Genomic DNA, 16,319 nt, shown 5'->3' on the forward strand with positions numbered 1-16,319 from the left:
TTTTAGAGAACATCACAACTTTGAAGAAAGAAATTGTGACAGGAGAATTAAAATGGGTATACTATGAGGCTATTTCGTAAATATTCCCGAACCAAGATCCTCAGGAAGAATACCGTTTATAATGGATAGTTTTGGGATACATACTGTCTGTTAAGAAAGAAAATAGTATATTTCTGATTAGTCACACAATTTGCAACTATTTTAAAATGTCAGATATTTATTACTGTTTCTAGCCTCAAAGCTTATCTTTCTATATTGCTATTACCCACACATTTGCTCCTTGAAATTACTAAATTTTCCTCAAAATGAGTCTGAGATTTAGCATATATCTCTGCAGTCACTTTACACAACTGTAATCCCCAATCCACTATATCCGTTAAACTATAGCATTGTTTTTCACATTATCTTCATTTTATTTTGCATTCTGTCAAGTATAATGAAATTTAAGGCTGGCCCTGTAAGTACTGTTTAATGATATGACCAGTGCTGTAATCAGTCACCATAATCTGTGCAATGACTTTGTGGCTTGCTGAAATGCAAATATGTGAGGAAAATTTAACACATACAACTTTTATTAGTGTTTCTATATGTCTGGGAAAAGTGATTCATTAAACTTTTTAATAAGATTTACATAGATTGAGAAAAAGAAGTTTTGATAAGTAAAAGGAAGTGAACAGAGATGGCAGTGGGAATAGGGGGTGAGGGTGCACAGACACAAATACACCCACAGAGCACATTACCCTTGCTTTGCAAACCCAGTAAGAAATGCTTTGCAGTGCAAATGCCCACAGAACCAGCAGGAATCGAGGTTATCTTGCTAAGCACAGAAGGAAGATACCCAGCAGAAGAGTCCAGCTCCTGGTTCTTAACTAAAGTAAACAATAAATATCACAGTCACTTAAATTATCAACAATGTATTTAAGTAATACCCCCAGATGGTCTGCAACATGCAAACTAAAAAATGTAGAATTTAATCCTGATAAGATCAGTTAATTGCGAGTGCTTTGCTTCTATATTCTTCTCTTTAACAAAACATGACAAGGTTAAGTCTCAGCAAAGAATGGCTTTAAGTGCCTAGAGGAAAACCTCTTAAGAGCAAAACATATGTCTTTATACATTAATATTAATATTTGTAACTTCCTATTTTGAAAAATTATATCAGTATTTCCCTAGGTTGTATAATAATCAGTAGGCACATTAGCCTGATGATTAAAACAATTTTTTTAAGTTAAAACAAATGCTTTTAAATGGGCACTTGCAATAAAAGATAAATCAGATGTGGTAATGGCTTCGTTTGCAAAAGCCATGTGTAAACAGCACATAAAGATGACAAGTCAAGCAGTAGGAGCCCATTCTTCAGCCAAAAAAGGAAACAAATGAAGACAGAAGAACAAAAATTACCGAAAGGAGAAACATCCTCTGGTTCCCACCCCCAAAAACTTGATAAATAATAGTTTTGTACAGTTTCAGTGGAAAACTCAGGCCACTTAGAAGTTTGAAAAAGGACATTAGAATCACAAACACTCAAGATGGGGATAAACTAACAACAGAGTAACCATGGGCTAGCAAAAAGTGATGTTAAAATTCTATCTTTCCTTTCTAGTGTGACATTCTTTATCGTGCAATACATTTCTCTTCATTCTAATTTTTCTCTCTTAGATGTACCTTCTCTCGCCTTTTTTTTTTTTTAAGGTTGTATGTTATTAGTTTCTAGCTAGAAACTATAGTGCTCACTAGCTTCTCCATGAAACTCAGAGTCATTTTCACAGTCTATTGCTATTCTCTGGTATATAAAGATTACATTTGTATAAAATCTGGATAAAGGGGCTTATTCCGGAAGATGTGGGCCTTTACTAGAGTTGATAAAACTGCTTATGATAGGAAAATAATTCCACAATGCAGCCTTTCACAAAGGACAGCAAATGAAATTAGCCAATGATAATTATCCGTCAAACATTGTTTTTATAATTTCCTAAATAGTGCTGTTATTAGATTATCCCCAGAATAGGTGAATGTAAAAGCAAACAGCTTCAAAATCCATGCCGGATGCAAAATTTAACTATTGGGTAATAGAAAATTTTGCCTTTACACTGCACTCACCAGCAAGGACTCCACAGATCAAATGAGTGTTCTCAAATCTGAATAGATCTACAGAGGTCAAAGTGCTTGGGCAAATATTAAAGGTTATACTAAGCATGTCTAACAGACCAGAAGCCTTTGGTGGTCAGTTTTATTTCATTACACTATGAAGGGTAGGGGTGGAGGGATGAAGATGGAGAAAAAGGAGCTATGACCAGCACAAAAACTCTGAAGTTAGAATGGAACAAAATTAAATTTGTTTGGCTGGATTTCACAGAAGTCTCAGTTCTAAAAATTGATTAAAGTCATAATAAGCATTTAAGAAAATATGATATCTAGAAAACAGTTACCTTGAGGCTAGGCCCAGTGGCTCACGCCTGTAATCCCAGCACTTTGGGAAGCTGAGGTAGGCAGATCACTTCAGGTCAGGAGTTCGAGACCAGCCTGACCAATATGGTGAAACCCCATCTCTACTAAAAATACAAAATTAGCCAGGCATGGTGGCGGGTGTCTGTAATCCCAGCTACTCAGGAGGCTGAGGCACAAGAATAGCTTGAACTTGGGAGGCGGAGATGGCAGTGAGCCGAGATCACACCACTGCACTCCAGCCGGTGACAGAGTGAGACTCTGTCTCAAAAATGAAACAAAACAAACAAAAAACCCAAGAAATAGTTACCTTGATTCTACAGAACCAATGCAACAGACAGCTATTATTATAGAAAATTATTATTGAATATTAACTAGCTATGTTTTATCTTTTTGAGAAATCGTATAATAGTGAAAATGGCTTTCTGTGTTAACATTTTCAACAAACTCATAAAAGAAACATGGCTTTGGAGAAATACTACAAAGTTATTTTACTTAGATCACAAGGTACATACTTTGAGCTAGTAAATAGACCACTCTAAAATGTGAAGTGTTAGGTTTTTTTTTTTTTTTTTTGAGATGGAGTTTCACTCTTGTTGCCCAGGCTGGAGTGCAATGGTGTGATCTTAGCTTACTGCAACCTCCGCCTTCCAGGTTCAAGCAATTCTCCTGCCTGAGCCTCCCGAGTAGCTGGGATTACAGGCATGTGCCACCACACCTGGCTAATTTTGTATTTTTCGTAGAGACAGGGTTTCTCCATGTTGGTCAGACTGGTCTCAAACTCCTGACCTCAGGTGATCCACCCGGTTCGGCCTCCCAAAGTGCTGGGATTACAGGCATGAGCCACAGTGCCCAGCCGAAGCATTAGTTTGAAATAATCACCTGAATAATATAATAAAATCTAGAGCTGTGAGAGTTAAGAGAAGGTTTACCCAAGGTGAAGTAAGAGATAAAGTGATATACCTTCTGTCGATTTCACATTACAGGAACAAGCTCTCCTCACACCCACATACCCACACCCACACCATTCTTCACTTTTCAGTAAGATTAGAGTGGCAATACTTAAGAGTTATTAACTACAAATTTGTACAGTGCTTTTAAAAAGCCCATAAAAGACAAATTCATCATACTAAAATGTTTCTAACAGATGTGACAACTACATCTGTTGTAGTGACTAATTAAATTGGTTAGAAAAAAATTATTTTTAAAATTTGGCATAGTCAAATTAGTTCAAAGCTGATTTAAAATAACATTCTGAGAACTGAATGCACACCAGTAGGTTGTCTCTGTCTTACGACTAAGCAAAAGACAACTAATTATTGGGCCACAGAGAAGAGTGAATATAAGGAAAAACAAGAGAAAGACTAGCTGACAGCAATCTCTTGCTGATCGGCTGAAACAGAGATTCATTTGGATTTTTTTGGTAGTAGGTCTATGAACAGCATTATTAACTCCTACTTCCTTAATGATTAGTAGCAACCAGAATCACATTTGCAATAAATAAGATTTATTCATAAGTTTACACATTAACAGAGCAAATAATGTGAGAAAAATATCAAAGAAAATGTCCCAAAGGAACTAAAGATTTCTTAGGCTTAAATATCATGCTGAATTGTTAATGAATAATTAATTTATTCAGCTAAGTATTAGAGCAAAAGGAGCCTGGCCAAGGGAAATGAAAGAAACACGTGCTTAGGGATTTATTAGAAAGCACCTCCGCAAAACCAGGCTTAGTGGCTCACACCTGTAATCCCAGCACTTTGGGAGGCTGGGGAGGGTGGATGGCCTGAGCTCAGGAGTTTGAGACCTGCCTGGGCAACATGGTAAAACCCTGTCTTTTAGCAAGGTGTGACACACACCTGTGGTCCCAGCAACTTGGGAGACTGAGGTGGGAGGACTATTTGAGGCCAGAAGGTCGAGACTTCAGTGAGATGTGATTGTATCACTGCACTCCAGCCTGAGAGACAAAGTGAGACCCTGTCTCAAAAAAAAAAGAAGAAAAGGGGCCGGGCACAGTGACTCACGCCTGTAATTCTAGCACTTTGGGGGGCCAAGGTGGGCGGATCATTTGAGGTCCAGAGTTCAAGACCAGCTTGGCCAAAATACTAAAAATGCAAAAATTAGCCGGTTGCGGTGGTTCGCGTCTGTAATCCCAGCTACTCGGGAGACTGAGGCAGGAGAATTGCTTGAACCCGGCAGGCAGAGGTTGTAATGAGCCAAGATTGCGCCACTGCACTTTGGCCTGGGCCACAGAGCGAAGGTCTGTCTCAAAAAAATAAATAAATAAGTACATTAAAAAGAAAAAAAAAAAGAATGTTGCTTTATTTTATTCTGACTTATTGGTAAATACTGCCCAAAAAAGCTGTGCATTGGGGAATTCTCCTCAGAGAAATATATTTTTTTTTCTTTTTTTTTGAGATAAGAGTTTTGCTCATCGCCCAGGCTGGAGTGCGATGGCACAATCTCAGCTCACTACAACGTCCACCACCCAGGTTCAAGCAATTCTCCTGCCTCAGCCTCCCGAGTAGCTGGAACTACAGGCCCGTGCAATCATGCCTGGCTAATTTTTTGTATTTTTAGTACAGATGGGGTTTTTCCCATGTTGAACAGGCTGGTCTTGAACTCCTGACCTCAGGTGATCCTCTCACCTTGGCCTCCCCAAGTGTTGGGATTACAGGTGTGAGCCACTGCACCCAGCCACTAATTATTACTTTCAAAACAGATTTCTCGCTGGGCGCAGTGAGAGGCTGAGGAAGGTGGATCACCTAAGGTCAGAAGTTTGAGACCAGCCTGGCCAACATGGTGAAACCCCATCTCCACCAAAAATACAAAAATTAGCCAGGCATGGTGGTACGTGCCTGCAATCCCAGCTACTTGGGAAGCTGAGGCAGGAGAATCACTTAAACCTGGGAAGTGGAGGTTGCCGTGAGCCGAGATCGCGTCACTGCACTCCAGCCTGGGTGACAGAGCAAGACTCCACCTCAAAAAAAAAAGGTAATAATTAGAAAGAGGGACCCTTCTAAGACGTTTTCTGTAGATACCCAATCTTAAATTTATACCAGCGCTTAAAACACTGAAGTATACCAAAAGCTAAAAGTAAAAATCATTTTTCTGGCCAGGCGAGGGGGCTCATGCCTGTAATCCCAGCACTTTGGGAGACTGAGGCGGGAAGATCACCTGAGGTCAGGAGTTCAAGATCAGCCTGGCCAACATAAAACCCCATCTCTACTAAAAATACAAAAAATTAGCCGAGCATGGTGGCGGGCGCCTGTAATCCCAGCTACTCTGGAGGCTGAGGCAGGAGACTCACTTTAACCCGGGAGGCAGAGGTTGCTGTGAGCCGAGATCGCACCACCGCACTCCAGCCTGGGCAACAAGAGCAAAACTTTGTGTCCAAAAAAAAAAAAAAAACAACATCGTTTTACTTTCTTTACCATGTTCATTATATATCTCTAAAACTTGGCTAAAGAAAAGGTGAATTTGGGAATTGTGGTTTCTTTATTCCTTAGGGGGAAATAGAGGCAGATCCTTAAAATACAAACCAAATGAAGGGGATATCTAGGATCATCACTGAATATAAGACCACAGTTAACACAATGCAATTTGGAAAACTGGCAGAAACGGGGTGCTGTGGGGGTTACAGTACATATTTTATTATTTATTTTTTGTAGAGATGGGGTCTTGCTCTTGCTTAGGCTGGAGTGCAGTGGCATGATTATAGCTCAGTGCAACCTCAAACTCCTGGGTTCAAATGATCCTCTTACCTCAGGCTCCCGTGTAGCTGGGACTACAGGCATGCCATCATGCCCAGCTAATTTTTTTTTGGTAGAGATGGGTCTTGAACTCCTGGACCCAAGTGATCCTCCTGGCCTCAAGTGATCTCCCTGCGTCAGCCTCCCAAAGCGCTGGGATTACAGGCATGAACCATTGCGCCCAGCAGTATGTATTTTTGATTACAGTTCAGGTGTACCCTGACTGCTTGATAAATAGAAATGAATGTCTCATCTTTTGTTTTCCATTTCTAATCATAAATAAGACAAAAAATACTTTGATATTGAGTGAAGATGCTAAGATCCCAACTACAACTCTCCAAAACAGTACAAAGGCACCAAATATAATAAACCACTTTTCTGGTCTGTACCAGGGGTCCACAAACTATAAGCGGCAGGCCAAATCTCACCCTCTCTTTTTTTTTTTTGAGATGGAATCTTGCTCTTTCACCCAGGCTGGAGTGCAGTGGTGCAATTTTGGCTCACTGCAATGTCTACCTCCCAGGTTCAGGCGGTTCTCAGTCTCCCGAACAGCTGAGATTATAGGTGTGTGCCACCATACCTGGCTAATTTTTGTATTTTAGTAGAGACAGGGTTTCACCATGTTGGCTAAACTGGTCTCAAACTCCTGACCTTAAATGATCTGCCCATCTTGGCCTCCCAAAGTGCTGGGATTACAGGTGTGAGCCACTGCACCCAGCCACCCTCTCCTTATTTTTGTATTGCTATGAGCTAAGAATGGTATTTACATTTTAAAATGGTTAGGAAACTAATAGAATAATATTTACTAATATGTAAAATTATACAAAATTTAAATTTCAGTGTCCATAAATAAAGTTTGATTGGAGCATAATCACATTCATTTTATGTGTTATCTATACTACTTTCACTCTACAGTGGCAAAGCTGAGTGGTTGTGACAGACCATATAGCCTGCAAAGCCTAAAATATTTATTATTTGGCACTTTACAGAAAAAGTTTGCCTACTCCTGATACTCCAAATATATCAAAACCCATAAGAGTTTGATATAGTTGATGTTTCTATATCACGTAAAACACAAGAAAAAGTGTCAAATTGCTCTCTGCAATGTATTTTAGATAAACATAAATGTTCCCTTTATGATATCACACTTATCCGAGATGACTTTATTTATACAGATGTGTACCCTATTCTTGGTAATATGTTCTAGAGTGAGAATAGCTGATTATTACCTGTGGTAAATATATAAGAGCTTTTTTTTTTTGAGATGGGGTCTTGCTATGTTGCCCAGGCTGGACTGGAATTCCCAGGCTCAAGTGATCCTCCTGTCTCAGCCTCCTAAGTAGCTGGGAGTACAGGCTTGTGCCACCAAGGCCAGCTGGATAAGAGCTTTTAATTAAACCAAGTTACAAGACATTAACAATAGAAACTGACACCTACCATAGGGGTATACTAGATTCCTTGAATAAACAAGGGACCATACTACAGGATTAACAAGACACAGTGGCTTCTGGGCTGGATATAGGCTTTCTGGATTACCTGCATATAATGATTGGGCATAAGGTGATTAGTTTGGCACAAATTTATGTGCCAGTACAAGAGATTCTATGTGAAAAGTTATTTATCCATCGCCATCTGTGATTAATCATTTAATTCGGTTTAACAAATATTATTTGTTATATTCAAGGCAACATGGTAGCTGGGATACAAAGGTTATAGATTGGCAAAATCAAGGCCTATTTTTATTTAAAATTTTTTTAGAGACAGTGTCATGCTGTGTCGCCCAGGCTGGAGAGAAGTAGTGTGATCATAGCTCACTGCAGCCTTGAGCTCCTGGGCTCAAGCAATCCTCCTGCCTCAACCTCTTCAGTAGGTGGGACTACAGGCATGAGCCACCGTGCTTGACCTAAAGAGCCTCTTACCTTTGAGAATCTCATAGTTTTGAGGAGAAAGGCGCAAAAGAGATGTATTAACAACACTTCAAATATTTAATATCACTTTTTCTGGTGGGGTATAAATCATAATCAGAAAGTTAAGCAGAAAGTACATTTCCATAATTTTATCATCACACTGTTATAAATTGAATCACTTGGGGACAACTCAAGTATGTAAAGGTTACTCAGACTGTCACAGAAGGAAAGCAGACTTAGAATGCAGGCTTTGGTAGTGTGCTTCCTCAAAATATAACACTGATACTATCTTGTCAACAGATTCTGGGCTACATGAAACTCTCAAAGCTAGAAAACTATCCCACCTCTACTCTTTTACCTAAAAAAATTCCAAGGCCTATGTTATCTATGAAGAAGCTGGGACAGCCAGAAATTTCAAAATTTTTTGGAGAGAGAATGTCAATTTATAGGGACATAAAGTGGAATAATCCACAGTGGGCAACACAGCCAGAAAGAAAAAGCTGTTAAAACAAGGAAAGTTAGAAAAGAAGAAAGGAGGATGACATGCTAGGAGAAAGACTGGAATAGACCTGAATAGCAGATGGTAACTTGTCTGAGGGTAAGAATAGTGACTAGTTTTTCAACATGAGAGTTACCTTTAAGTATGTGAAGAAGTAATGTGGAAAAAGATAGAAAATTCTTTAAAATGCCTCTATTCAGGAACAGTGAGTGAAAGCTACAGGGAAACAGATTTTCACTTAATATATGAATGATTTATATACAAACTCAGAGCTGTCCAAAGATGTAATATGTTATCTCAGGAGATATTGAAACAAAGACTGCAAGACTGGCCTCCAAATCTCTAAATGATATTGTAGAGAAGAGTCAAGCACTGGAAGAGAGAGGAGTTGAATTAGGATCCTATCTAATCCCTAAAATTCTGATAATGCTGACTCTTTGCATCCTTGTAATATATAATAGAGTACTTTGCTGGTGGGTGACAAATAAAATAAATGAATAAAATGAATGGTGGCCATGTTATCCCCTTAAATATTTTTCTATGTGTTTTACTGAGATAGGATCTTATAAATATGAAGACTTTTCTTTGAAGAGGTAGTAGATAAGAAAATAAGAGGCTCACCTGCCTTTGTTGATTTTGAGACAAGAAAACATAGTTGGGACTCTATGTCTTCCCCTACCTTTCAATCTTTCAAATGTCAGAGTTATTCTATCATTTACCCAAAACAGGATTCTATGTTAAAGGGTAAGACACTGCTGCCTTCTAGGATTTTTCTTTTTTTTTGAGACGGAGTCTTGCTCTGTTGCCCAGGCTGGAGGGCAGTGGCGCAATCTCAGCTCACTGCAACCTCCACCTTCTGGGTTCAAGCGATTCTCCTGCCTCAGCCTCCCGAGGAGCTGGGATTACAGATGCCTGACACCACACTCAACTAATTTTTGTATTTTTAGTAGAGATAGGGTTTCACCATGTTAGCCAGGCTAGTCTTGAACTCCTGACCTCAGAAGATCTGCCCACCTCAGCTTTCCGAGTGCTGGGATTACAGGCGTGAGCCACCACGCCCGGCCTAGGATTTCAATCACAAAAGATTTTTTTTTTTTTTTTTTGAGACGGAGTCTCGCTCTGTCGCCCAGGCTGGAGTGCAGTGGCGCGATCTCAGCTCACTGCAAGCTCTGCCTCCCAGGTTCATGCCATTCTCCTGCCTCAGCCTCCTGAGTAGCTGGGACTACAGGTGCCCATCACCACGCCCTGCTAATTTTTGTATTTTTAGTAGAGACGGAGTTTCACCATGTTAGCCAGGATGGTCTCGATCTCCTGACCTTGTGATCCGCCCGCCTCAGCCTCCCAAAGTGCTGGGATTATAGGCGTGAGCCACCGCGCCTGGTCGCACCAAAGATTTTAAAAATTCCTAAAGTGTGTTTTCTCCACAATGTTATCTACACATTTAGTTAGGCTATTATTCAAGTTATTTGGCTTTTAGCCTGCATTTCTGATCTGTGGGAATAAACTACTTTATCTTCTTTTTGTCTTTCAAGTTCTAGGATGATAGGAGTTTTGTTTACCAAAAGGAATCCTCCATGAATTTATAATTGTTGATCATAGCCACTGCTCTTCCTCTAGCCTAACTTTGTATGGCTTCCTAACTCTAATTCCATACCTCCTTAACCATTTCAGGTATGCTTTTAATAGGTCTGCACCAATGTGTTTCTTTTTGTGTCATATTCTGCTGCAGTAAAAGGAGATACTAAGGCATGAGGAGTAACAGCTTCAGAAATGAGAGTGGCCTATTAATACTATCCACTAAAGTGTAGAGGAAGCAGATATGGTAATGCCACATGCTACACAAAACAGAGTAAGAATAAGGAGTTGTTGTAGTTTCTAGTACCAATATTACAAACGGTGTAATTTCAGTATATGAAAAAAAGTGAAGTTTCTATGTATAATAAAAACAATATAATAGTCTTTTTCAAAGCTGCAGAGAATGCTATAGTTTGGGATTTTATAATTCCTGTGAAGGGGAATATAAGGGAAGGCAACTCTGTCAACAAATTTTGTATGTTTTTACTGTATTCAAAACCCTTGGCGAAAAAATAAAAGCAACAATGAGACCATGTCTCATATTAATTTTGCCCTGTTTTCCTGTAGAAAAAATACATGATCACTGGGTAAAGCACAAGTGTAATTTCTGCTCCATAATACCTTCTTAAAATTAATTAGATCTCTAATGCCTCATGTGTCCTATAGGCTTATCTACAGGAAGTACTACAGGCTTATCTATAAGAAGTATTACAGAAGTGACTTAGGAAACTAGGAGAAAGTGAATTGGGTTATTATATCCAAAGAAATTTAAGAGTAAATTTTATAATATTTAATAGAAAGAAATGTACTAGGTCCTAGGATGCCAACTGGAAATCTATTCCGTGTATAATATCCAGTCTAATCTTAATCAACAGAGTCAGCATCTTTTCCCTTCAAAACTTTTACTGAAGATGTAAATAAGTAGAAAACTTGACCCACGCAAACAATTCCCTTCAGATTGTAAGCATGAAAGAAACTGGCTGAAAGAGAGGCCCAAAATATAGATGCTTGGTTTATTTTCAAGTATGATCCACTTTAATCATACCATTTGGATAAGATGAATTTATTAAGAGAAGGATAAATTTGGAAAATTAGTAAAGTGGTCAAATATCAATAAGGAGTAGATGGAAATAAACACAGCTATTTAACGACTTACTTTCAAAATAAAAAGAAGTTAATGTATGTTTGTGTGTTTTTAAATTTTCATCTTCCCAGCTCCCAAAAGACCAAGAATTGACCAACAACCACGGTCTCTGGTTCCTGGAATTTATTACATATTCATTCTCATGAGGTAGGTTTGTCTCCACATTACTAGGTGGAAATCTGGCTGCCAAGTAGTTAAGTGAACCTCTCAGAGTCACCCTAGAAATGAATAATGACAAAACCAAAGCAAAAACCCAAAATGTTATACTGGTCTGTATTGATACCTTTAGTCCAAATTATTTTTTATTTATCAACTTGCCATTAAGAAGCTGAATCAGGGTAACACCAATATGTATTAGAATTTGCCTCTGGTACTGAAAATGAAGGAAGGAAACCAAGAATATTTTCACTTTTTTTTTTTTTTTTTGAGACGGAGTCTCACTCTGTCACCCAGGCTGGAGTACAGTGGCGTGATCTTGGCTCACTGCAACCTCTGCCTCCCGGGTTCAAGCGATTCTCCTGCCTCAGCCTCCCAAATAGCTCGGATTACAGGTGTGTGCCACCATGCCCAGCTAATTTTTGTATTTTTAGTATAGGCGGGGTTTCACCATGTTGCACAGGCTGGTCTCAAATTCCTGACCTCAGGTGATCTGCCCGCCTCAGCCTCCCAAAGTGCTGGGATTACAGGTGTGAGCCACCGCGCCCGGCCCATTTATGCTTTATGTTGCAAATATTGGCAGTGTTACCTTCAGGTAATACAAAGCTGGAATGCCCAATATTTTTCCTCTGATAATTGTGATGGTATCTTTTGAGTCTGCATTGGTCAGCTTCATCCAATACAAGGGCTTGGCCATTCTCCTCTTAATCATTCTTACCCTATTGATAGAAGAAATGGCCTCTCCTTTGACTCTCAATAAAGATCTCCGAGGACTCTTGCTGCATTTCAGAAAACTGAAAAGTATCATTGGCTTAGACTTTTAATGGACTTGGAATAACTCCAATACAAAGAGAAACAAAATTCAGGGTGAAGTTTACAATAGTAATTAATAAAAAGCTGTGTATAAGGATGAAAACTGGAAATTCAGGAATTATAATCTGAAGCAGTTATAAAAGTATAAATAAAGCTCTGATTATTTCCTTTTAATTCCTTAAAAAAAGATTTAAAATAATCTAACCAATTCTATAGTCCCATTTGTTATTTCATTAAGGGAAACTCTTGTATCTTTATTTCCCAGATAAAAGAGAGTACTTATGATTATTACTTTCTGTGGTAGGGAACAGCTTTGTAATATTTCAGGTCCCTCTTATTATGAGTGAATCAATAAATATGCTTATTTACAAAATACGTATTATAAATAGACATAGCCTGTGACATAAAAGATAGATACGCACACCAAATTTTAAATTTTAACCTGGTCCTCGCTTCTTTTTCCATTTCTTGGGAAAGCCTATAATGACAGCGTAGCAGTTTTCAGGAAATACCAGATAATTATTTCTACATGTCTCCAGAGACAAGAGAACAATATTGGTAGATATTGAAGGACAAAAGATTCTTGTCTTTACTGTTCTCTTTTTTTGCTCTAAGAGGCCATCTTCTCAAAAACAAAAAGTCTTGTTTAGAAGTCTCATCAACTGAAAAGCATTGAGAAGTAAAACAAAGTATAATAATCTTAGTTTGATAACCCTATAAACTCAGATTTCAAAACAAATATTTGAGACATTAACCAAATCATCCATATTTGTACATTCAAGTGCCATAAAAAGCAAGCTACATGCAAGGTTTCTTCAATATTGAGGTAAAAAATAACAGGTTAGGCATGTGAGTTGTGTCCTGAAGAGAGAGAGAGTGCTCATATTTACTTCAGGTAAGTCTTAGAAGTCAACATGCAAACAGAGGACACATACTTGTCACAACAGAACTTGAGGTCACAAAGCCATTGATTAAAAACAATTGATTTCAACACGAGTGCACGAACAAACAGGTCTGAAGTATATCAGGAAAACAAAGTATATCAATATATATTTTAAGCTTAGCAATGGCTAACTATTGCTGCTAGCAATATAATTAGTAAAGCCATAAAGAAGTAACACAGTATCTTAATTCAGAGAAGGGTTTATGTACACATCTTGAGTAAATCTGTGTTCCAGACTTTTAAGGATAGGTAGAGCAGTCTGAGAATTTCAGTCCTGGCTGGAGGCTAAGGGGCACCAGCACCATTTTCCTTAAACCATATCAACATTCTACTTGTGAAAAGATGGCATTTAATCTTTGAAGATCTCTTCTATACACCAGGCAGGAAAAAGTTGTCTGTCCCTGTGCAGCTCAGAAATACTCATAAAAAGGCCACAGAAGTCAAAAGCCCTTTTCCAGAAAAGACTTTTGTTTATACTGGTTTGATATCCTAAGAAAAGGAGTGGTTATGGATTTGTAGATTAAAACGTTATCATTTTAAGGCTTCTGAAAGGTTAGCAAGTTGAAATTTTTTCTTAAACTATGAAGCCCATGCCAAACAAATGACTATAGAGTATTAGGAAAATATTCCATCAAATGTATCTAGAGAGTATCCTGGTTTGTGTGAGACATTGGATAGGAGGACATAACAATAGTAAACAGTAAACAGTAAACATGCAGGATAAAAGAGTTTAAGCTTTTGGGAAGATTACCAACCTGCCATATGCTTAATTCTGATTTGTTTAAATTTGTTAAACTTCAATGCAGAAAAGCTGGCTTTGGGCAGTCCATTGCTACTCCTTTGTACCCCACAATACATACTCTACAAAGAGTAACATTTGACAGAAAAGTGATCACAAGAGCTCCCCTAGGACAGTGAACTATCAAGATCAGAGGGTGTCATACAGCAATAACACAGTTGAAGCCAAGGACAGAAGTTCAATGGTCTTGACATTTCAGATGAGCACCCTGTTTTCTGATCACAGAAAGACCAACCACCAAACAGCCAACACAAGGATCACGAGAAAAGACATCATGAAAGGAATACGAGGAGATGGAAAAGCACTAAAGTAGAGGTGGCACTTTTTGAGAGACTTGTGATCCTCAGGGATTGGAATAGAAACCTTGGGAAGAATTTCTTCATTTTCTTGCTGGGGCAAGGCTCTTTCAGTAGATCTTTCTTGCCTTTTAATTTTCTCTTCATCCTGTACTAACAGAGCACGTTCCTGTGTCTGCTTTCACAGTAGAAGATCAAGAAAGACAGAATAAGATGAACAAAATGACAGATGGAAAATGCTCAAAAATGATACTTGGGGATGTGCAAAGGATTTGGAAATATCTTTTAGACACTCTTCATTTTAGCTTTACTTTATTTTGGCAATTTATCCTGGCAAAGTTTCTGTAACACAATAGGGTGCTCAATAGATACCTTTTTGAGTGAATGAACATTAGAAAGGAAAGTTCAAGGAATCACTGGCTTCCCCCTTGCTATGTTATTTATTCTTCCTTTGAGGATATTCACATATGAATTTTAGGTCATTTTTTATTACTTTGGTGCTGCCAATCACTAATTGGGCAATGCCAATAATGAAGCATTCTTCTTGCCATCATAAAAGTTATTTTTGGCTGGGCGCAGTGGCTCACATCTGTAATTCCAGCACTTTGGGAGGCCGAGGTGGGCGGATCACGAGGTCAGGAGTTTGAGACCAGCCTGGCCAACACAGTGAAACCCCGTCTCTACTAAAAATACAAAAATTAGCTGTGCGTGGTGGCACATGCTTGTTATCCTAGCTACTCAGGAAGCTGAGGCAGGAGAATTGCTTGAACCCAGGAGGCAGAGGTTGCAGTGAGCTGAGATCGCGCCACTGCACTCCAGCCTGGGGGACACAGCAACAGTCTCTCAGACAAAAAAAAAAAAAAAGTTACTTTTATTACAAATATAATGGCAGAATATAAAAAGTAATCCTTATATCTCTTCATATAGACTTTAAAAACAACAGTTTTAAAAGCAACAGTTCATTCAGTATAGCAATTAGTTTTTGCTCCAGAAATAAAAATCTTAATCTTATACATTTTAAAGATTGCAAAGGAAAAACAAAAAGTATAAAAGTTTATAATGTCCCTCCAAGGTTCACCAAAACAAATAAATAATAATGACCATCATGAAGGTTTATACATTACTTTAAGCAAATGCTTTAGATACTTTTAAGGAAAGTTTTTTCTCCCCAATTGTCCAATTGAGAAGCTTTTCTTCCCCCTGCAATTTCTGTACTCTGCTATCCATAGTCAAGACAGATGTTATCTATGAAAGGAAAAACTTGGCTCTAAGTTCTCTCAGTTGAGCTAGCCTTCTCTGATCAGTTTGGAAGTTCAACACTGGTTCTTTGCACACCCCTAAGTGATATGTATCAGGGAGAAAGTAGCCAGGGGACTGGTCAGCAAAAAAGAAAAAAAGAAAAGAAAGGATGCAAAATTACAATGATTTTTGAAAGAAAATAAAGTGGGAGAAGAAAGACAACATAAAAAGAATAGGGTATAATTAAATTCATTTTCTCTCTGAATACATATTTATATCTTCATGCAGCTTTTCAACCAGCCATGCGCCGAAATAAGCAAATTGAAAGCTGCAAAAGCTGCAGCAGTGGAAGTGTTATGTGTTAGGCCGAAAGGCTGTGGGTGTGAATTTACTAGTATAGCCAAAAGAAAAAAAAATATTCAGCAGCTGTTGTTCAGTTCTGGGGGATTATCTGCTTAGTGCCATGACAAGAGCAAATTCTGATTGAGAAGCACAAGTCATAACAGCAGCTTTACCTCTGGCCCACCAACCTTTCTTTCCGAGGGTAGGATAGAAGTTTTCTTCACCTGGTCATACACAAATTATATAAAATTCAGTTGCCTTGCAATGCAACAACAATACCGTCAAAGGTGGAAGAGGTATCCCCAGAGAATGGAAATAGTATCCCAATTGTTAAAGAAAAAGTAAGATATGCCAGAAAGTGGAATTACCCAATATTAAAGGTCACCATAATACAGTGCTTATTTATTCC

General features: G+C 38.5%; 1 protein-coding gene across 50 annotated transcripts in view; it reads right to left on the minus strand.

The window, feature by feature from the left end:
* EPB41 (erythrocyte membrane protein band 4.1) overlaps positions 1 to 16,319 on the minus strand; it is a 233,095-nt gene that overhangs the window by 35,645 nt on the left and 181,131 nt on the right. For 12 of the 50 annotated variants that reach the window (XM_063667048.1, XM_063667043.1, XM_063667020.1 and 9 more), the window contains one exon: positions 16,084 to 16,134. The exons of 31 other annotated variants lie outside the window; for them this stretch is intronic. In XM_063667048.1, the coding sequence (XP_063523118.1) occupies positions 16,084 to 16,134 (51 nt within the window). The remainder of the gene's footprint in view (positions 1 to 16,083; positions 16,135 to 16,319) is intronic. 7 more of the 50 variants (XM_063667050.1, XM_063667047.1, XM_063667025.1 and 4 more) reach the window with 1 other exon arrangement.

The sequence above is a fragment of the Pongo pygmaeus genome, chromosome 1 (genome assembly GCF_028885625.2).
Source record: "Pongo pygmaeus isolate AG05252 chromosome 1, NHGRI_mPonPyg2-v2.0_pri, whole genome shotgun sequence".
Taxonomy (NCBI): Eukaryota; Metazoa; Chordata; class Mammalia; order Primates; family Hominidae; genus Pongo; species Pongo pygmaeus.